The following is a 23,335-nucleotide window of genomic DNA, read 5'->3' on the forward strand; positions in this document are numbered from 1 at the left end:
AGGTCACAAATGAAAGAAATGGAGGAAAACAAACAATTGTATATAGAGTTCAAAACCACGGTTTTTTCAAGAATTTCCTAGAAAAGGCCGGTAAATTCAATGAGACTCTCAAGGATATGAAAAAGGGCCAACTAGAAATTAAACATACACTGACTGAAATAAAAAATATTATACAGAGACCCAATAGCAGACTAGAGGAATGCAAGAATCAAGTCAAAGATTTTAAATAGAAAGAACCAAAAAACACTCAACTGGAAAAGCAAAAAGAAAAAAGAATCCAAAAATTTGAAGATAGTGTAAGAAGCCTCTGGGACAACTTTAAGTGTACCATCATCAGAATTATGGGGGTCCCAGAGGAAGAGAGAGAGCAAGATACTGAAAACCTATTTGAAGAAATGACTGAAAACTTCCCCCACCTGGTGAAAGAAATAGACTTACAAGCCAAGAAGCACACAGAACCCCGAACAAAAAGAATCTAAAGAGGACCACACCAAGACATGTCATAATTAAAATGCCAAGAGCAAAAGACAAAGAGAATATTAAAAACAGCAAGAGAAAAACAGCTAATTACCTAAAAGGGAGCACCCATACGATTGTCAGCTGATTTCTCAACAGAAACTATGCAGGCCAGACAGGAGTGGCCAGACATATTCAAAGTGATGAATAGCAAGAACCTACAACCAAGATTACTCTACCCAGCAAAGTTATCATTCAGAATGAAAGGTCAGATAAAGAGCTTCACAGATAAGGAAAAGCTAAATGAGTTCATCATCAACAAACCAGTATTATATGAAATGCTGAAAGGTATTCTTTAAGAAGAAGAAGAAAAAAGTAAAGATAAAAAGTATGAACAACAAATACATATCTATCAACAAGTAAACCTAAAAATCAAGTGAATTAAAAATCTGAGGTACAGAATAAACTGGTGAATATAATAGAATAAGGGGCATAGAAAAGGAGTGGACTGATAATTCTCAGGGGGAAAGGGGTTGGGGTGCAGGAAGAGACTGGACAAAAATCTATGGATGAGGACAGTGGGGGGGGGGAGGTAAGGGCAGAGGGTGGGGTGGGAACTAGGTGGATGGGAGCTATGGGGGGAAAAGGAGAAACAATTGTAATAGTCTGAACAATAAAGATTTATTAAATTTAAAAAAAAACAAAGAAAAACATCAAACTCTTATTTGGGACATTCTACAAAATAACAGACCAGTACTCTTCAAAATTGTCAAGGTCATCAAGACAAAGAGCAAACTGTCACAGATAGGAATGAAATAAGGCTACATGATGATGAAATGCAATGTGTAAACCTGAATTTGATCCTAAAACGATCTAACTACTATACTGTACACCTGAAACTAATACAAAATAATACTGAATATAAACTGTAATTAAAATAAAAATTAAAACAATTAAAGGTTCCTGGATTTGGATCGTTAAAGGACATTAGTGGGACAAATGGAAAAATCAACAGTAAATGATACACTATTATATCAATATTAATTTCCAAGTTTTGATAATTGTACTATTATATGAGATGCTAACATTAGGGATGTGGGTGAAGGATATATAGGAATTATTATTTTTTTGGTGACTTTTAAGAGTTCATTGTCCTAATGTGTACGGGTTTTTTTTTTGCTTATCAGTAATTTATATTTCAGTTTCCATAAATGTTTTCATTTACCTACATTTTAATTGGATAGTTGATTTTTGTAGATTAAGAAAATTATATAAATAAATCCTGTGTGTAGCAAATTATTTTCCTTTTATTGTTGATTTTTTAAAGAGGTATGTGTGTGTGTGTGTGTGTGTGTGTGTGTTTGTATGTTTATAGGGTGATTTTAACTGACCATTTCTGCTGACCTGTGGGCAGAAAATAAGAAATAGTCAAGTGGCTTTTAGTATTCAACTGTAATCAAAAGACCATAGAATAGGAACATTATGTTATGGAAATTACTTTGAGAAACGTTTTCTTTTCTCCATTAAAAACTACATTTATTTTAAAGTTTACATACAGTAAAATTCATCCTTTTTGGTATACAATTATATAGGTTTTGACAAATGCATACAATCAGGTAAATATAATCAAGATAAAGAAAATCCATTATTAAAACAAATTCCTTGTGCTACCATTTTGTAATCAGTCTCCCATTAACCCCTGGCAGCCACTGATTTTTTCCCCCTTACAGTTTTCTTTTCTAGCATATCATATAAACCGAATCAAACTGTAAGTAGCATTTTAAGTTGGTTCTTGTACTTAGGAAGATGCATTTGCGATTTGTCCAAGTTGTTGCATGTATCATAGTTTTTATTGCTGAGTAGAATACCATTGTATGGATATAACAGTTTATATATGCACCAGTTGAGGTTCATCCTCCACTTTTATTTTCCTCTATTGTTAGTGGTCATAGATCTAGTAAAGGGCATAGGTGAGGTTTTCCATTCAATAGGAAGAAATTCCTCCTGAAAAGTCAAGGTTAGAAGTATGACCCTGTGTAACATGTGCAAGAGGTTATAACGGATAACTTACTTCTTGTCCCTTAAACTATATTTAAAATTATAGATTTAATCCTAAGTGAGCAATAGATCACAGAAATAAAAGTTTGCCCTGAGTATAGCTAAATGATATCCTCAGAACAGGTCTGATGAATAGTCTGGAAGCCATCATTGGCAGAGTATTAAAAAACAAACAAACATTTTTAAATTAAAAAAAAAATGCTGAAAATAGTTAAAAAATCACCTGAAACTATACTACTTAAAAAATTTCGTAGAGCAAAAGTCCATCTAATCCCACCTCTAAAAGATTTACCAGGTGTACCAATTAATAATGCAGATTCTGTAATCAAAGAAAATACAGTAATAATTTCAAGAGAAACATCAAAATTGCTTTATTCAAAGTAATGTCCCTTACTAGCTACACATTTCCCCATCTTTCAGGTAATCTGTAAATACCATCCCAATAGAACTTTTCTTACCACAGAACAAATGGTAATCTGAAGGAGCAAGGTCTGGTGAATACGGTGGATGGGTTAATACTCTCAGGCAAGATCTTTTAACATGTCTTTAACTGGTTTTGAAGTGTGTGATGGTTCATCATCGTGAAGCAAAATTAATTTGCCGTGTCTTCTGGAATATTCTGGTCATTTCATGATCAAAGCATGATTCAAATTGATTATTTACTGTCAGGTAGCTATTAGTATTAACAGTTTCACCTGGTTTTAGAAGTGCATAATACACCACACCTTCTCGATTTCACCAAACACAGATCATTGTCTTCTTTCCTAAGCGATTTGGCCTTGCAGTGGATGTTGATGTTTGACTTGGATCAATCCATGATTTTGTGTTTGGGATTCTGAAAATAAATCCACTTTAATTGTCTGTCACAATTTGGTGCAAAAAGACTTTCTTTCATGCCGTTGAAGCAACATTTTACTAATGACTTTTCAGTTTTCCATTTGTCTTTTGTTCAGTTGATGTGGCATCCATTTTCCTTCCTTTAAAATCTTTCCCATTGCTTGTAAACCCTCAAAATTGTTTGTTGAGCAACATTTAATCTTTCTGCAAGTTGTTTTTGACACACATATTCATCCAATAATACTTGTAATTGTTTGTCTTCAAACTTATTGGTTGACCTGGACGTTCTTTGTCTTTCACATTGAAATAATCACCTTTAAAGCATTTAAACCAGCATTCACAAGGATCTTGAGACGAAACATGTTCACCATAAGCTTCCCAAAGTATATGGTAACTTTCAGCAGCCTTTTCTTCAAAATAAAGTAATGAACTAAAACTTCCTGCAAATGATTTTTTTGAGGCATGAAATTGGACATTTTTAAGTGTAAAAATATCTCTGATGTTAACACCTTCAACAAATTTGACATATGAAGTTTTGAAGCTTGCTATCAATACAACAAAATAGCATACATATCAACATATGTATAACTACTGAAAAAACAAAAAAACAAAAAAACACCCCGCATTATTAACCAGTACACCTGGTAAAATTTGGTATGTATATTTCCCAGTATTTTTCCTAAATTTATTTAGAAATAGCTATATATACATATACTATATATACAAATGCTTTTGTTTATAAAAATGTATTCATATTATACAGTTGACCTTTGAACAACATGGGAATTAGGGGCACCGATATCCCACGCAGTCAGAAATCCACATGTATGTAACTTTTGACTCCTCAGAAATCTAGTTGTCTCTGGGTATCCATGAGTGATTGGTTCCAGAATACCTTGCAAATACTAAAATCCATGGATGCTCAGAAATAAAAAAATAAAAAAAATCTGTGGATGCTAAAGTCCCGTATATAAAATGGTGTAGATTAATGCATAGTCAGCCCTCTGCTTCCATGGACTCCTAACCATAGATAGAAACATCACAGGTATTTATTGGGAAAAAAAATCATGAACAAATGAACCTGCAGAGTTAAAAGCCATATTGTTTAAGGATCATCTGTACATATTTCTTGCTTTTTAACCTGATATAAAACCGTGGACACTATACAATTCAGAATGTATTCATAGAAATGCCCCATTATTTTGATGGCTATATAGCATTCCACTAAATGGATATTCCATAATTTATTCATCCATTCTCTTACTGCTAGACATTTGGATTGCATTCAATTTATTTTTCGTGTGACTGAGATATAATTCACATACCACAAAATTTAACCATTTAAAGTTTACAATCATGGTCTGTAGTATATTCAGTATTGTACAATTGTCACTACAATCAATTTGAGAACATTTTTCATCATCTAACCAGCAGTGTTTCCCAAAGTGTGGTACGCATACCCCCAGGGGTACAGGAAGAGTTTGGTGGGGATACGTGTTGCACCGGAGTTTAGTGGGGATATGCACTGCACCATGCTTAGTTGTGCCTAATTCTACATTCTCATGAGTACGAGGGGTACTCAGCGTTATGAAAATTATAGAAGGGTTACACATATGTCAAAAGTTTGGGAAACACTGGAAAGCTTACACTTCAGTTATCACTCCCAGTCCTAAGCAATCACTAGTCCATTTTCTGTCTTTATATTTGCCAATTCTGGACACTTCATATACCAATAAATGGAATCATACAATATGTAGTCTTTGTAACTGTTAATTCATTCAGCATGTTTTCACGTTTTTTCATGTTGTAGTACTAATCAGAAGTGTTCCCTCCTTTATTTTTTGGAAGAGTTTGTGAAGAATCTGTATTAATTCTTCTATAATATTCACTAGAATTCATTTGAGAAGCAATTTGAGCTTGGCCTTTTCTTTGTATTTAAAAACATTTACTAATTAACATCTTTACTTGGTACAGGTCTTTTCAGATTTTTTTCATTGGCTTCAGTAGTATGGGTATTATATTTATTGGCAAATGATTATTCAGTGTTCCTTCATAATGCTTTATATTTCTATAAGGTTGGTATTAATGTCCCTCCTTAATTCCTGAGTCTAGTAATTTGGGCTTTCATTTTTTTTTTTTTCTGGTCAATCTACCAAAAGGTTTGTCACTTAAGCATTTTATAAAATCAATTTTGGTTTCATTGACTTTACTGTTTTTTCTATTCTCCATTTATTTAAACATTTTCTTCTTCCTTCTGCTTACTCTTAGTTTGCTCCTCTTTTCCAGTGTCTTAAGGTATAAAGTGAGGTCAGTGATATGTGATTTTTTAAAAACATAGGCATTTGTACTTACAATTTTTAAAGTATTGCTTTAAGTGCATCCCAAAAGTCTTGGTATGTTTTGTATTCATTTTCATTCACCTCAAAAGATTTCCTAATTTCTTTTGTGACTTGTTGTTTAACCCAGTAGTCATGTTAAAGTGTATTTAATTCATATTTTTTAGGTTTTTTTTTTTCTGTTATTGATTTCTAGTTTCATTTTTATGTGGTCAGAGAATTACTTTGTATGACGTCAGTCCACTTATATTTGAGGTTTGTTTTATGGTAAATCCTGTAGATGTTTCATGTACACTAGAAAAGAATATGCATTTTGCTCTTGTTGGATAAAGTATTCTACAGACCTCTTTAAGATACACACGAGCCGAAACCAGTTTGGCTCAGTGGTAGAGCGTCGGTCTGTGGACTGAAAGGTCCCGGGTTCGATTCTGGTCAAGGGCATGTACCTTGGTTGCGGGCACATCCCCAGTGGGGGGTGTGCAAGAGGCAGCTGATCGATGTTTCTAACTCTCTATTCCTCTCTCTTAAAAATCAATAAAATATATTAAAAAAAAAGATACACAGGATTGCATTTCTCAAGTTTTCTAATTTTTTTGTTTATCTTCTATATAGTTATTCTATTATTGAAAATGGGGTAGCAAACCCCCCAACTCTTATTTCAGATTTATGTATTTCTCCTTTTATTTCAGTTTTTGATTCATGTTATTTTGGAGCTCTGTTGTTTAGTGCATACATATTTATAATTTTTATATCTTTCTGATGTATTGATTCTTTTATCATTATGTCACTCATTATCTCTAGTAACAGTCATCATTTTAAAGTGCATTTTGTCTGATATTAGTATGGTCACTCCAGCTTTCTTATGGTTGCCATTTGCCTGATATTTCTTTCTATCTTTTTACCTTTAATCTGTTTGTATCTCTGAATCTGTATGACTCTGATAAATTGCATAGAGGTAAATCTAGTTACCCCACCCCCAGGCTGACACTCTATGCCTTTTGATTGAATTTTTTAATCCATTCATAATAATTATCATTCATATAGGTATATTTAGGATTGCAATTTTACTGTTTTCTATATGTCTTGTATTTTTGTTTCTCCATTTCTCCTTTTGCATTACTTCACATTAAAATTTTTCTAATGTAACATTTAAATTTTAAATATTTTCACTGTGTATTTTCAGTTATTACCTTGGTTGCTCTAAGAATTACCATGCATATTCTAACTAAATTGTCTTCAGATATGTCCTAATTCCAATGAGATATAAAAAACTTATTCCTATATAAACCTACTCTATTCCCTACTTCTTTATGGTATTATTGATATATATATATATATATATATATATATATATATAATTATTTCTACATGTTATAAACATAATACATTGTCTTATTACTTAACATAATTTTATGTCTTTTAAAGAAGCAGAGAGAGAAGAAAGCAGAACTACCGTGTTTCCCCGAAAATAAAACATCCTCCGAAAATAAGACCTAGCACATGGAAAGATAAGATCCCCTGAAAATAAGACCTAGCGCAACTTTGGGAGAAAAAATTAATATGACACTGTCTTATTTTCTGGGAAACAGGGTAGTATATATTTATAGCTTTTTATATTAGTCTTATTTCCCATTTTTTTTGTTTTCTTCATTTGTTCCAGTGGATTTGAGTTACCATTTGGAGTCACTTCTTTAGTTCAATAGTTTTGCTTCCACCCACTTCCTTTATTCTGTAATTGGAAAATACAGTACAGTTTCATATGTTATAGGCCCCAAAATGCAACTACATACATACTGGTCTATAAAACTTTTCAATTAAAAGGAAAATTAACTTAAACTGGCTTTTTACAATTATAGTAGAGGCCTGGTGCACAAAATTCATGCGCTCCGGAGGGGTCCCTCAGCTGGGCCTGCACCCTCTCACAGTTCAGAAGTCCTTGGGGGATGTCAGACTGATGGCTTAGGCTTATTCCTGGGCCTAAACTGGCAGAGGCTCCCACCACCACTATTGCACTTGCCAGCCATTAGCCCAGCTTCTGGCTGTGTGGTGCTCCCCCTGTGGAAGCGCACTGACCACCAGGGGGTAGTTCCTGCATTGAGTGTCTGGCCCCTAGTGGTCAGTGTGCATCATAGCGACTGGTCGTTCCACTGTTTGGTCTATTTGCATATTAGCCTTTTATTATATAGGATAATTAAATTTACCCATGTTATTTTTTCATGGGTATGTTTAGATTCAAATTACTGTCTGAGTGATCTACCTGAAGAAATTTCTTTACTATTTCCTGTAAATCAGGTGTGCCAATAGCAAATTCTTCATTTTTGATTACATGGGAATATCTTTGTTTCATCGTTTTTGAAAAATCATTTTATTGGATGTAGGATTCTATATTGACATTTTTTTTTTCCTTTGAGCACTTTGAATATGTTATCCCATTGCCATCTCCATTGTTTCTGATGAGAAGTCAGCTGTTAATCTTATTGGCAATCCATTGAGTCTAATTTTTCTCATGTTGCTTCCAAGACTATCTTTGCGTTTTAGCATTTTTATTATAATGTGTCTGTAGATTTCTTCTTGTTACCCTACTTGGAGTTCACTGAGATTCTTGGATGTGAAGATAATGCTTCTCATTGATTTGGGGTGTTTACAGCCATTATTTATTAGAATATTTTTTCTGTTTCTTTCTCTTCTTTTTTTCTGGTACTCCCATTCCAAGTGTGTTGGAGTACTTAATGATTGTATACTCTGTTCTTTTTTTTTTTTCTGCTCTTCAGCGTGGATAATACCATCTCATTTAATTCTTACAACCCAATGAGGTAAGGAGTATTATTCTCTTCATTTTATAGATGAGAAAACTGAGGCTCAGACTAAGTGACTTGTCAAGGTCATGGAGTGGTAAGTGTGGCTATGAAGTTCACAGGTGTGAGTCCAAAGTTTATACCACTTCCTCTATACCATACTGTCTTTCATTTCTCCAACAAATAAGTGGGGAATTTGGGAGTGGCCTCCTCTCTTCTAGATAACTCTTTTTTCCCATATCCCCTTTAGTATTTTTTCTAGTATGTTCCTCTTCTAGAATGCATATACCTAATACCTAACATATATTAGATTCTTATTCAATGTTTATTGCTTGAGATTCAATTATTACTCAATTGTAGCTAATTTAATGACCAGGGAAACATCACTATAGAGATCTAGATGGTTTCATTAGAAAAATATATGGCTTTTTTAAGACACTGATAACTTAATAGAAAGAATTCATTAAATATGTGTATTGACATGTGTATCAGATCCTACTGTTATTGCTGATATTTCTCATTTAACAGCATTTGTTGATGTTTAGGTTTAGGGCCTAGTCATTCATTTACTATGTGAATACAATTAGGGACAAATGGGCTCTAATAAATAAATATTTTAACCTTTAGTTTTTTAGTTCTGTATATAAATGGCAGTCTTGGAAATAATGCTATCTCTAGGGGTAAGTATTTAAGACTACAGATAAAGTATAAAGATTTAAAATATGCTTGGAAATAATCCTTTGTAATTTATCCTGAGAAAATGATACTCTTTGTACCCTATCCTTCATACTTGGTATCTTATTTGTCATGTATAGTCTTTGATTATAGAAAATATTTTCTACCAATTCTTTCCAAAAGCTAAAAGGATTATCTTAATTAGGTTTTTCTTCCTCAGTTTCTCTTCAATTCCAAACACACTGCTATCTATATAGAAATCCTAGATCCAAGATTCTGATGCAAGAAAGACTTCCTGGGACTCACAATCTATATATCTTCTAGCTGCCACTGGTTTTTGTAGTGTTTTCTGTAGCAGATGATCTGAGAGAAGCAGCATGGAGATCAGAATGTTTTTTGTTCTTTCCGAATTCTATCACCAAAATTTTTCCATGTAGTTTATATCCATTTATTAGATGAAATGCTTGCCATGCTATCTCCTTATCTAAAAGAAAGAAAAAAAAATCAATTTACACAGGGTTTAATAATACAATTCTATTTCCAGTTTATTTTTTGTTTGTTTGTTTGCCTTGGAGTTAAATGTAGGCTACTAGGCCATATAGCTATTTGATTTTATTATCTTTTCCATAATTTCATATTTTTATAATTCAGCAATATTACATAAATGGCTAAAAATAATGACTAGAAAAACTTAAAGTGGCTATATGAGAGTGCCTCATAATTTAAAAAAAGAAAAATATAGTGTGCAAAAGAAGGCTAAACTATAACTATTAATACACAAGCCTCTATCTTAGATAATAGATTATAGGTATTGTGAGAATTAAGTCATTTTCAAAATGGGCAACACAAATAAAAGAGGTTATCATGGTATCAAGGTCATTTTGCTACTTTTATCTTTTGATAGGAGAGTAACTGTGAGAGCCCTCATGGAGATAAATAAGTATAATAAACCTTGTAAGTATATGGAGATTTGCAGAGTAACAGTACATAGTGTACAGTAGTATGTGTCTCAGACCCTTGAAGTGGGAAATCAGGAAGGAGTGCAATTATTGACCAGAGTCTGTGAAATCAAAAGTAGATAAGCAATATCTTTAGACTGAACCAATTTATGTATATGCTACAAATTTTAAAATGTGGATAGCTGCTATTATGATTAGTAAAACAGCTATCCATTTGAAAGTACTTAGTTTATAAAGCCTTTTTATTACATATTTTCTTAATTAATATAGCATATAAAGTTTAAAAAGGGTCCCGACACTTAAAAAGTCTAAAAACCACTACTGAAGAACATCCACAAACCTTCTACAAGATAGCAAAGATGGTACAAGACTAGTAGACTTTGGAACTGCTCAAGTGTAAATTACTCGCCTGTATAGAGATTCCTAGGCTGTTTATAAATGATGATAGTTCAGAAATAATGAAAGGAAGAGCTAATAACCAGCCTGCACCAAAGGGGAAAAAAAAAGATAGTCTGGTCTGTCAGAGAAACTGAAATTCTTGTATTATTTGTTCCCTTTAGATTAGGATACTGAAATTATGAATTATGAATTCATAATTATCAATTCCTCTAATTGAATTACCAGTGAATTAGCATATTACTTTATAGTTTCTTAATCTTAAAGGAATAGGGCATTAAGCAAGTGTAAGAGTTCTGATCAGAATCCAAAAAGTAATCTATATAATAAAAGCCTAAGCAACCATTATGGTGGAACAATCAGAATGACAGGTCACTATGATGTGCACTGACCCCCAGGGAGTAGACGCTCAACGCAGGAACTCCCCCCTGGCGGTCAGTGTGCTTCCACAGGGGGAGCCCTGCTCAGCCAGAAGTCAAGCTCACAGCTGGTGAGCGCAGCAGCAGTGGTGGGAGCCTTTCCTGCTTCCAGGGCAGCACTAAGCAAGGGCTCCCAGACTGCGAGAGGGCGCAGGCTGGGTTAAGGAACACTCCCACCTCCCCAAGTGCATGAATTTCATGACTGGGCCTCTAGTATAATTATAACAGACTACAAACATTATTGTTATCAAGGGTAAAATAAATTTTTTAAAGGTAAAGTTAATTTTGCCCTGGCCGGTTTGGCTCAATGGATAGAGCACTGGACTATGGACTGAAGAGTCCCAGGTTTGATTCCAGTCAAGGGCACATGCCCAGGTTGCAGGCTCGAATCCCAGTTAGGGCGTGCAGGAGGCAGCCGATCAATGATTCTCTGTCATGATTGATGTTTCTATCTCTCTCTCTCCCTCTCCTTTTCTCTGTGAAATCAATAAAAATATTTTTTTTAAAGGTAAAATTAATTTTGATAAAGTGAGAAGAAAGTTTCAAGACTGGGGAAAATTGAAGACAACGGAGTAAGGTGGTCATGCACAGTCAATGGACGAGAGGAAGCACAGAAGCAGTACAGAGGAATATTGAAAACATTTTGCTTAATTCTCTTCTATTCTTCTCATGTGCTTGTTTAAGCACATGCTTCTCATGCGTTATATGTAAATCAAAGGATTGTATCCAAATTAGAAAGGGTATACTTAGTCTCTAATGCTGATGCTACAACTGAGTAATTATCCAGATAAAGCTACTTACTGGGAAAGGTGATAAAAGCTTGCCCCCTCATTCGTCCAGTCATCATTCGGAATTGAATTGGAGGTCCTTTTTTCTCCTGGAACCGAGCGAACAATGATACAAGATCTCTTTCGGTCACCCGAGGGCTAAGGTTCTTCAGGTATAACACCTAATATAAATTGAAGATCAACAAAAATATCACATAAGGGAAATAAGGCAACTATTTCATTGTGGTTAGAATAGATAAAGACGGTGGATTGAACACATGCATCTAATTTCACTCTCTCCAGAAAAATCTCAAAAACTGTAGGATTAAAAAAATACAACACAACTCTACAAGGTTAGGAAAAACAAGGAAAAGAAGCAATAGTAACAATATTCTGGAAGCTGGAAGCTTGGATAAGTATCCTCAAGAAAACTGAATCTTCAATCAGCAATAGGGAAAGCCAGAAACCAACCCCATCTACACCTAAGAATTCTCAAACAGTTCAGATATTGGTAGTTTTAGGTAGCACTAGAGATGGATTAAAAGTGGGGTTAAAATAAGGTGTTTGGTTGAAAGCTGTTTAAAAACCAACTAGACTTTAAAATATCCCCTCACCCCCCTTATAATTATGTTGCTGGGTAAAGGCCACTCCCAATCCTGGTGAATACTAGAGGTTTATTCTCTGAATATGGGGGATGCTAGATACAGTTGAAGGTGTGAATTCTGTTTCTGAAAGCAAGGTAATTAAGATAAATACTTCATATTGAATACTGAGGATACCCCAGACAGTTTCCCCCATTTGGCTCCTATATTGCTGGTAGTACCTTCCCAAGCAGTAGTGTCCTCTCTGAAGAATTTGACTAGCCCCAAGAGGAAAGATCTAAAAAGTACTAATTTGGGATGGGGAATTTCTCTAACAAATGGACCAGCCAGATGACTTTAAAGTGAAGCTCAAAGTCAACAAGAACCACTCATGTACTCAAAGCTTCTAATCTGTTTTTGGCTCCTACTCATAAATATGAGTATGGATCATCAGGCATCTGAGGAAAGACTCTAACGTGAAAGACAGAGAACAGAACAAACAAACAAAAAGGAAAGCAAATAGGAGAAAACAGAGACCATGCAAAGAAAAAAAAAAAACTTCAAAAATTATCACAAATACCCTCAGAGAAATGAGACACTATTCTATCTATTCAAGAAAATTTTAAAAAGCTCATTAATGTGATCCAAGTTAAACTCTTATTGACTTAAAATAGATTGTTATAACTTTAAGAAACTTGTTAAAAGTTTAAGTAAGCCCAGACTGTAAGCATAAAGAAAATACCTATAGAAGATACACAAAAGAAAATGAGGAAAAAGCATATAACAACAACAACATCAATGAATCACTAAGGTAGACATTAAGAGAAAAAAAAAGATAAAAGAGTTACAATTGTGACAGAAAACAACTAATAAATGGCAATAGGGAGTCCTTCCCTATCAATAATTACTTGTAAATGGGTTTAACTCCTTTGTCAAACACATAAAGTGGCCAAATGAATAAAAAACAAGATCAATGTATGCTATCTAAAAGAAACTCACTTTTGATTTAAGGTCACATATAGGCTGAAAATTGGAAGGATAGAAAAAAATATTCATGCAAATGGTAACCAAAAGAACAGGGATATATAAAAATAATAGACTTTAAGTAAAAACTGTCATAAGAGACAAAAAAGGACATTATATGGTAACAGGGTCAATGCATCAGGAAGATATAACCATTATAAATATATATGCACCCAACATTCAGAACACTTAAATATATGAAGCAAACATTGAGAGAACTGAAGACAGAAAATAGCAACACAATACTGTTAGTTTTCAATATCTTGCTTTCAATAGTAGGAGGAAAACTAGAAAATTCACAAATATGTGCAAATTCAACAAATTACTTTATAAAAATATATTTTCATTGACCTCAGAGAAGAAGGGAGTGGGAGACAGAATCATTGATTGGCTGCCTCCTATATGCCCCTACTGGGGATAGAGCCAGCAACCTGGGCATGTGCCCTTGACTGGAATTGAACCTGGGACCCTACAGTCCACAGGCCGATGCTCTATCCACTGAGCCAAACCAACGAGGGCTCAATAAATTACTCTTGATTAACTAATATGTCAAAGAAAAATGTAAAAGTAAAATTAGAAAATATATTGAGAGAGCCCAGCTTGTATGGTTCAGTGGTTGAGCATCAACCTATGAACCAGGAGGTCATGGTTCGATTCCGGGCAGGACACATGCCCAGGTTGTGGGTTCTATCCTCAGTGTGGAGTGTGCAGGAGGCAACCAATCAATGTTTCTCATCATTGATGTTTCTATCTCTCCCTCTCTTTCCTCTCTGAAATCATCATCATCATCACACACACACACACACACACACACACACACACACACACACACACACACAAAAGACCTTGAGATTAAAAAATGAAACCATAATATAAAATGTGATATGTAGCAAGAGCAGTACTAAGAGGTAAGTTTATAGTGGTAAATGCCTATATTAAAAAAGAAGCAAAGCCTCAAATGAACAACTTTATACCTCAAGAAGTTAGAAAAAGAACTAAGCCCAAAGTTAGCAGAAAAAAAAAAAAACTTTAGAGCAGAAATAAATAAAACATAGATTACAAGAATAATTCTTAAAAATCGACTAAATTAAGTTAGTTTTTTTTAAAAAGAGAATATTCTTTTAAAAATGTTTTACTGATTTTTAGAGAGAGAAGAAGGAAGAGGGACAGAGACAGAAACAATGAGAAATGTTATCCATTGGCTGCCTCCTATACACTTCCTACTGGGAATTAAGCCTGCAACCCAGGCATATGCCCTGACCAGGAATAAAACTGGTGACCTATTGGTTCCTTTGTTGACGTTCAAGCACTGAGCAACACTGGCCGGGCAAGAGCTAGTTTTGTTTTGTTTTTTAAGAAATTATTTATTAAAAAATATATTTTATTGATTTTACAGAAAGGAAGGGAGACGGAAAGAGAGAAACATTGATCAGTTGCCTCCTGCACACCCCTACTGGGAATCGAGCCTGCAACCAAGGTACATGCTCTTAGATCAGAATCGAACTTGGGACCCTTCGGTTCATGGCCTGATGCTCTATCCACTGAGCCAAACTGATCAGGACAAGAGCTAGTTTTTTTTTTTTTTTTAATCAACAAAATTGACTACCTTTAACAGTACTAAGAATAAAAAAGACTCAAAATCAGAAATGAAAGAGGACACAACTAATGTTGTATAAATAAAAAGGATTATAAAAGATTACTATGAACAATTCTTTGACAACACATTGGTTAAACTGGAAGTTTCTAGAAACATACAACCTACACTAAGACTAAATTATTGTATAAGAAATAGAAAATGTGAACAGATTTATAATTAGTAATGAGATTGAATCAGTAATCAAAAACCTCCCAACAAAGGAAGCACCAGAACTAGATAGCTTCATGGGTGAACTCTATCAAACACTTAAAGAATTAATGCCAATCCTTCTCCAACTCTTCCAAAATATCAAAGAGGAGGGAACAATTCCAAACTAATTTTTATGAGGCCAGCATTATTCTGATACCAAAAGCAGAAAAAGATATTACAAGAAAAGAAACCTACAGGACAATATCCCTGATCAATACAGATGCAAAACTACTCAGCATAAAATTAGTAAACTGGATTCAAAAGCACATTAAAAGGGTTTTACACCACGACCAAGGGTTATTTATCTGTGGAACATAAGGATGGTTCAACACATGAAAATCAATAATTGTGACACACCACATTAACAGAATGAGGAATAAAATCACGTGATCATATCAATTGATGCAGAAAAAGCATTGACAAATTCCATGATTAAAAATGCTCAATTAATTAGGAATAGAAGGAATTTACCTTAACATAATAAAGGCCATATATGCAAAGGCCACAGCAAACCTCTTACTCAGCAGTGAAAAACTTAAATCTGATCCTCGAGGATTAGAAACATGGCAAGGATGCCCACTCTTCTCACTTCTATTCAACATAGTATTACTAAAAGTCATAGTGAGAGCAATTAGAAAAGAATAAAATAAAAGGCAACCAAATTAGAAGGGAAGAAGTAAAATCATATCTGTATGATATGATCCTATATGTGGAAAACCCTAAAGACTTCATAAAACTTAAAAGTAATAAATTCTGTCAAGTTGCAGGATACAAAAACAACATACAAAATTTTGATGCATTTTTAATTTTTAAAAATTTTATTTTAAAAAATATGTTTTATTCATTTTTCACAGAGAGGAAGGGAGAGGGATAGAGAGTCAGAAACATCAATGAGAAAGAAACATAGATCAGCTGCCTCATGCACACTCCCTACTGGGGATGTGCCCACAACCAAGGTACATGCCTTTGACCGGAATCAAACCTGGGACCCTTCAGTCTGCAGGCCAATACTCTATCCACTGAGCCAAACCTGTCAGGGCTTGATGCATTTTTTAAAACAATAAATGGTCTGAAAAGAAAATAATTCCATTTATATAAGCATCAAAAAGAATAATATACTTAGAAATAAAGTTAACCAGGGAGCTGAAAGGCTAATAAACAGAAAACTAATTAACACTGAGGAAAAAATTGAAAAAACAAAACAAAAATAGAATACAGAAATAAACACAAATAGATGAAAAGATATTCCATACTCATGGATTGGAAATATTAACAATGTCAAAATGTCTAAACTATCCAATTCTTATAAAATTCCTAATGGCAATTTACGTAAAAAAAATCCTAAAATTCATATGGAACCACAAGAAACCCTAATTAGATAAAGTACTATTAAAAAGAACAAATCATATATATATAAAAAAAGAACAAATCAGGAGCCATTACATTTCCTGATTACAAATGACTGTTATCAAAATACCGTGTTTCCCCGAAAATAAGACATCCTCTGAAAATAAGACCTAGCGCATGGAAAGATAAGACATCCCCTGAAAATAAGACCTAGCGCAACTTTGGGAGAAAAAATTAATATAAGACAGTGTCTCATTTTCGGAGAAACAGGGTAGTATTGTAGTGGCATAAAAAAGACATATTGAGCCCTAGCTGGTTTGGATCAGTGGATAGAGCATTGGCCTGCCGACAGAAGGGTTCTGGGTTCAATTCCCATCAAGGGCACATGACTGGGTTGCAGGTTGGATCCCCAGTAGGGGGCGTGCAGAAGGCAGTTGATCAATGATTCTCTCTCATCATTGATGTTTCTATCTCTATCTTCCTCGCCCTTCCTCTCTGAAATCAATAAAAATATATTTTAAAAAATACATATTGCCCAGCCGGCATGGCTCAGTGGTTGAGTGTCGACCTATGAACCAGGAGATCCTAGTTAGATTCCTGGTCAGGGCACATGCCCAGGGTTGTGGGCTCAATCCCCAGTGGGGGGTGGGGGGGAGGATGCAGGAGGCAGCTGATCCATGATTATTTCTCATCACTGATGCTTCTATCTCTCTCCCTTTCCCTTCCTCTCTGACATCAATAAAAATATATTTTAAAAAAATACATACTGATCAGTATAACAGAATAGAGAGTCCATAAATAAACCACACATTTATGGTAAATTGATCTTCAACAAGGGGACAATAATACACAATAGGGAAATAATAGTCTCTTCAATAAATGGTGCTGGGAAAACTGTATATCCAGTGTAAAAGAATGAAATCGGATGTTTATATACAATAGAAGAAAAATAGTAATTCAAATGAATTAAAGACTTAAAAATAAGACCTGAAACTCTAAAACTCCCAGGAGAAAACACATGGAAAAAACTTATTGGCCTTGGCAATGATTTCTTGAATATGACATTAAAAGCACAAGGAACAAAAGCAAAAAAAGATAAATAGGATTATATCAACAAAAAAACCTGTACAGCAAAGGAAACAATCAGCAAAGTGAAAAGGCAACCTATGGAAATGAGTAAATATATTTGCAAATCATATATCTGATAAAAGGTTAATATCTCTATATAAGGGTATCCTAGTACTTAAATCTCCCAATTTTAAAAATGGGCAAAAGTCCTAATTAGGAGTTTCTTCAAAAAAGACATACAAATTGCCAATAGGTATATGAAAGGATGCTCAGCATCACTAATCATCAGAGAAATACAAATCAAAACTTCAATGGGATATCATCTCATGCCAGCAACAATGGCTATTATCGTAAAAACAAAAGTGTTGGTGAGGATGTGAAGAAATTTTAACCCTTGTAAACTGTTGATAGGAATGTAAATTGGTACAACCACTATGGAAAACAGTATGGAGGTTCCTAAAAAATAAAAATATAACTACCATATAATCCAGCAATCCCACTTCTGAGTTTTTATACCCAAAAGAACTGCAATCAGAATCAGGAAGAAATATCTGCATTCCCTTGTTCATTCACTGCAGCATTATTCACAATAACAAAGACATGAAACAACCTAAATATCCACTGACAGATGAATAAAGCAAATATGGTGTATAAATACAACAGAATATTATTCAGCCTTAAAAAATAAATCTTGTAATTTGCTACAACATATATTAACTTGGAAGACATGCTAAATGAAATAAACCAGACACAGAAGAACTAATATTATATGATCCCACTTATATCAGGATCTAAAATAGTCCAGGTCATAGATGTAGAGAGTAAAATTGTATTTACCAGGGTTTGGGATCATTAGAAAGGTATTCATCAATGGGTAGTTTCACTTATGTAAGATGAGTAAGTCCTACAGAACTAGAGTACAGCATAAAGCATATAGTTAACAATATTGTATTGGATACTTAAAAAATTTAGTAAGAGACTAGATTCTATGTTTACTAGTAATGTTATCAAAAGAAAAAGGAGGAAGGGAAAAAATCATGGAGGTGATGGTTAAGTTTAAGGCACTGTATATGATGAGTTTCACAGTGTATATTTATCTTTAAACTCATCAAGATACATACATTAACTATGTACAGTTTTTTTTGTATGTCAATCATATATCAATTTAAAAAAGAAAGTAACCAAGGAGATGAAGGACTTGTACATTAAACCACGAAACATTGCTCAAAGAAATTAAAGACTGAAATAAATGCTTCCATGGACTAAACGACAATATTGGTAAAATGTCCACACTACCCAAAATGATCTATAGATTAATGCAATTCTTATCAAAACCCCTACAGTAGTATTTTTATAGAAATAGGAAAAATATCCTAAAAGTCATATGGAGCTATAAGAAAACCCAAATAGCCAAAGCAATCGTGAGACATGAAAACTGGACTTTTTCATTCCAAAACATATACAAATCTACCGAAACAGTATGATACTATCATAAAGGCAGACATATTGACCAATGCAATAGAACAGAGAGCCCAGAAATAACTCCACAAGTATACTAGTATAGTCAACTGGTTGACAAAGGGGGAGGGCAAGAAACACAATAGAGAAAGGACAGTCCCTTCAACAAATGGTGTTGGGAAACACTGACATCCATATATAAAAGAATAAGATTGGATTCTCATACAGAAAAATCAACTCGAAGGATTAAACTTAAGAACCGAAAGAAAAATACCACATGATCTCACTCATTTATGGATAATAAAGAACATTATAAACTGATGAACAAAAAGATAGATACAGTGGCAGTAAAGCAGCAAACAGACTGTCAAATTACAGTGGGAAGTTTAGGGAGAGGTGGGGGCGATAAGAGATCAGCCGAAGGACTTGCATGCACGCATATAAGCATAACCAATGGACGCAAAACTCTGGGGGAGTGAGGGCATGTATGGGAATGGGGTAGGGGGTGGGCAATGGTAAGATATGTACACATATAATACCTTAATAAAAAAAATAAAACTCCCAAGAAAACCTAGAGGGAAAGATCCATGACCTTGATTTCTTGGATAGTACATGAGAAGCATAGGCAACAAAAGCAAAAATTAAGTGAGACTACATTAATCAAAATGCTTCTGCACAGCAAAGGAAATAGCAGAGTGAAAAGGCAACCTACAGAATGGGAGAAAATATATGGAAACCATCTATCTGATTAGAGGTTAATATCTAAAATATATAAGAAACTCCTACAGCTCAACAGCAGACAACTCGATTTTTAAAAATGGGCAAAATATACATTTCCTCAAGAGCACATGCAGAAAGTATGTGTTGATGAGGATGTAAAGAAATTGGAACGCTTGTGCATTGTTGGTAGAAATATAAAATAGTGCAACCTCTATGGAGAACAGTATGGAGGTTCCTCAAAAAATTAAAACTGGAACTATCATATGATCCAGCAATGCTACTTCTAGGTACTTATTCAAAAGAATTAAAATCAGGATCCCTAAGAGATATCTGAATTCACATGCTCACTGCAGCACTGTTCCCAACAGCCAAGAGATGGAAATAACCTAAATGCCCATCATGGATGGATGAAGAAAATGTGGAATATTATTCAGTCAGAAAAAGGAAATCTTGCCATACACAACATGAATTTTGAGGACATTATGCTAAGTGCAATAAGCCAGTCACAACAAGGATAATACTGTATGATATCACTTGTGGCATCTGCAGTAGTCAAATTCATCAAAGCAGAAACTAGAATGGTGGTTGCCAGTGGCTGTGGGAAGAGGAAAAGGAGTTGTTGTTGTTCATGGGATATAAAGTTCAGTCATTCAAGATGACTAAATTCTAGAGATCTGTTGTACAGCATTGTGCCTACAGTTAAGAATACTGTAGCCGAAACCGGTTTGGCTCAATGGATAGAGCATTGGCCTGCAGACTGAAAGGTCCCAGGTTCGATTCCGGTCAAGGGCATGTATCTTGGTTGTGGGCACATCCCCAGTCAGGGGTGTTCAGGAAGCAGCTGATGGATGTTTCTCTCTCATGGATGTTTCTAGCTCTATCTCTAGCCCTCTCCCTTACTCTCTGTAGAAAATCAATAAAATATATTTAAAAAAAAGAATACTGTAATGTACACTAAAAATCTTGTTAAGATGGTAGATCTCAGGTTATGTGTATTTTACTAAAATAAAAAAAGGTAGGGAGAAAAAAAGAGACCTATGTATTTACTAGCATAAGTTATATCCTACAGTATTTTGAAGGAACTTGAGAATAATTCAGACAGGAGCAGCAAAAGCAAAGAACTAGAAAATAGAGCCCACTTAAATTACTTAACCACTGAAACGTATTAATAAATATATTAAACATTGTAACAAGCAGATTTTTTAATTTTTCTAAAAGTCTTAGAAGCTGAATATCCACATATTTAGCATTTAATTATACTTTTATCTTAGACAAGGACATAGAACAATTGATTTGTGGCTTACTTAAGTAATTTTAGGTGATCTAGTGTTTTGGTTTTGAAATACTTATCATGAAAACATCACAAAATTAATTGACTAGCCCAGCCATCATGGCTGAGTATTTGAACTTCGATCTATAAACCAGGAGGTCACAGTTCAATTCCTGATCAGGGCACATACCCGAGTTGCGAGCTTGATCCTCAGTGTAGCACGTGCAGGAGGCAGCCAAACAATGATTCTATCACATTGATGTTTCTCTCTCTCTCCCTTCCTCTCTGAAATCAATAAAAATATATTTTAAAACAAGCTTTAAAAAAATTAAATGACCATAGAAAGGGGGATGTGAAATATATGGCAAGTTTCTCACCAAGTAGAAAAGATCCACACTAAGATTGTTCCCTTTAATATGAAAATTTTAAAAAAATTAAGATGACTTCTGGTCGAGGTGGCTCGGTCACTTCTTGCTTGGCTGCATCTTCTCTGCTCCAAAAACATACATACATACGTACATACATACACACACACAGGTATGTACATATGTACATATCTATAATATACATATATATATATATATATATGCATATACAAAAAGATAAACACAAAGATATAGCTAGGTTCGAAGACAAGATAAATATTTCTGGAAAACAGAAAAACAAACTCCAAGTGGTAATAGAGAATGAGTCTCTGGTATTCCTCTGTAATACATGGTATTGTTTTGTATTTTTAAAACTTTATATAAATGGTATTATACTATATACATTTTTTTCAGCTACCTGTTTAAATAAAAAAATAGTTTATTTTTTAGGACAGTAAAAACACATTTACAAAAAAACTGAGAAACTAGAACAAAGAGTTCCCATATACCCCACACCCAGTTTCCCCTGTTATCATTGTACATTACTATGGTACATGTTAAAACAAACAAATATTGATACATTATCATTTGAAGTCCATATTTATTTAGATTTCCTTAGTTTTTCCTTAATGTTCTTTTTCGGTTCTAGGATCCCATCCAGGATACTGCAGTACATTTTGTTTTCATGTGTCTTCAGGTTCATTTTGGCTGTGGCAGTTAGTCAGACTTTGTTTTTAATGATCTTTACAGCTTTAAGGAAAACTGATGAGGTACTTCGTAGGATGGCCCACTACTATAATTTTTCTGGTGTTTTTTTCATGGTTAGATTGGGGTTATGGATTATTTGAAAAAAGATCACAGACAAAAAGTACAATTTGAATTATCTTACAAGCATACCTATACACTATCAACATGATTTATGACTGTTGATGTTGGCTTTGATAACCTGGCTGAGGCAGTTTTAGGTTTCTATTCTGTAATGCTTTTTTCCCCTCTGCCTTCCCATACTGTACTCTTTGGAAAGAAATCATTGTAAGTAGCTCAAAATGAATTAGTGGGGAGTTATGCTCTCCACTCCTTGAGGTGGAGCATCTACACAAATTTTAAGAATTTTTCTGCATGGGATTTTTATCTCCTTTCTCCAATTTATCAACTTAACAGTTCTATTTATGGACTTATAGATATTTATTCTATACTTTGGGATATAGATCAATACTAATTTACTTAGTTTATTACAGAAATTGTTCCAACTTTGGTCATTGGAAACTCTTTCAGTTGGCTCCTATTCTCCTTTGACAATGTTTTGATGTTGCTGTTTTTAGCACTTCCTTATTTTCTGACACTTCAAAATGCCTATGGCTCATCTTATGTATTTCCTACCCCTAGTACTAGAATCAGCCATTTTTCTAAGGAGCCGTGGTTACTTTTATTAGAGAATGGTATTTAAAAACAAAGATCTGGGTGCTGAACATGCTTGTTACTACGGACTATCACTTCATTTAGATCCTCTTAGCTGACAGAAAAAATTACGTTTAATGCTAACCTGTGAATATACATGCATCTATAGATAATTCTATATGTAATCATCCATATATTAAGTTAAACATGAGTTCATAATGATTTTTCCAACTATAAACCATTACCACATGGATCATTTTATTTTTTAATTAATTAATTTATTTTAAAATATATTTTATTGATTTTTTTTACAGAGAGGACGGGAGAGGGATAGAGAGTTAGAAACATTGATGAGAGAAAAACATTGATCAGCTGCCTCTTGCACACTCCCTACTGGGGATGTGCCCTCAACCAAGGTATATGCCCTTGATTGGAATCGAACCTGGGACCCTTCAGTCCACAGGCCGATGCTCTGTCCACTGAGCCAAACCAGTTAGGGCAACATGGATCATTTCAGTTTTCTCCCTTTGCTTATCTATAAATTCCAAGGGTGAGAAACCT

General features: G+C 34.2%; 1 protein-coding gene across 3 annotated transcripts in view; it reads right to left on the reverse strand.

Annotated features, from left to right (window-relative positions):
- Positions 1 to 2,251: 2,251 nt before the first annotated feature.
- RBM41 (RNA binding motif protein 41) overlaps positions 2,252 to 23,335 on the reverse strand; it is a 90,722-nt gene continuing 69,638 nt past the window's right edge. For 2 of the 3 annotated variants that reach the window (XM_045570469.1, XM_036460750.2), the window contains 2 exons: positions 11,733 to 11,880; positions 7,908 to 9,641 (listed from right to left, as the gene is read on the reverse strand). In XM_045570469.1, the coding sequence (XP_045426425.1) occupies positions 9,478 to 9,641; positions 11,733 to 11,880 (312 nt within the window). In that variant the 3' untranslated portion in view covers positions 7,908 to 9,477. Of the gene's footprint in view, positions 2,461 to 7,907; positions 9,642 to 11,732; positions 11,881 to 23,335 lie in introns of those variants that run through there. The other variant, XM_045570468.1, reaches the window with a different exon arrangement.

The sequence above is a fragment of the Pipistrellus kuhlii genome, unplaced genomic scaffold (assembly GCF_014108245.1).
Source record: "Pipistrellus kuhlii isolate mPipKuh1 unplaced genomic scaffold, mPipKuh1.p scaffold_m20_p_33, whole genome shotgun sequence".
Lineage (NCBI taxonomy): Eukaryota > Metazoa > Chordata > Mammalia > Chiroptera > Vespertilionidae > Pipistrellus > Pipistrellus kuhlii.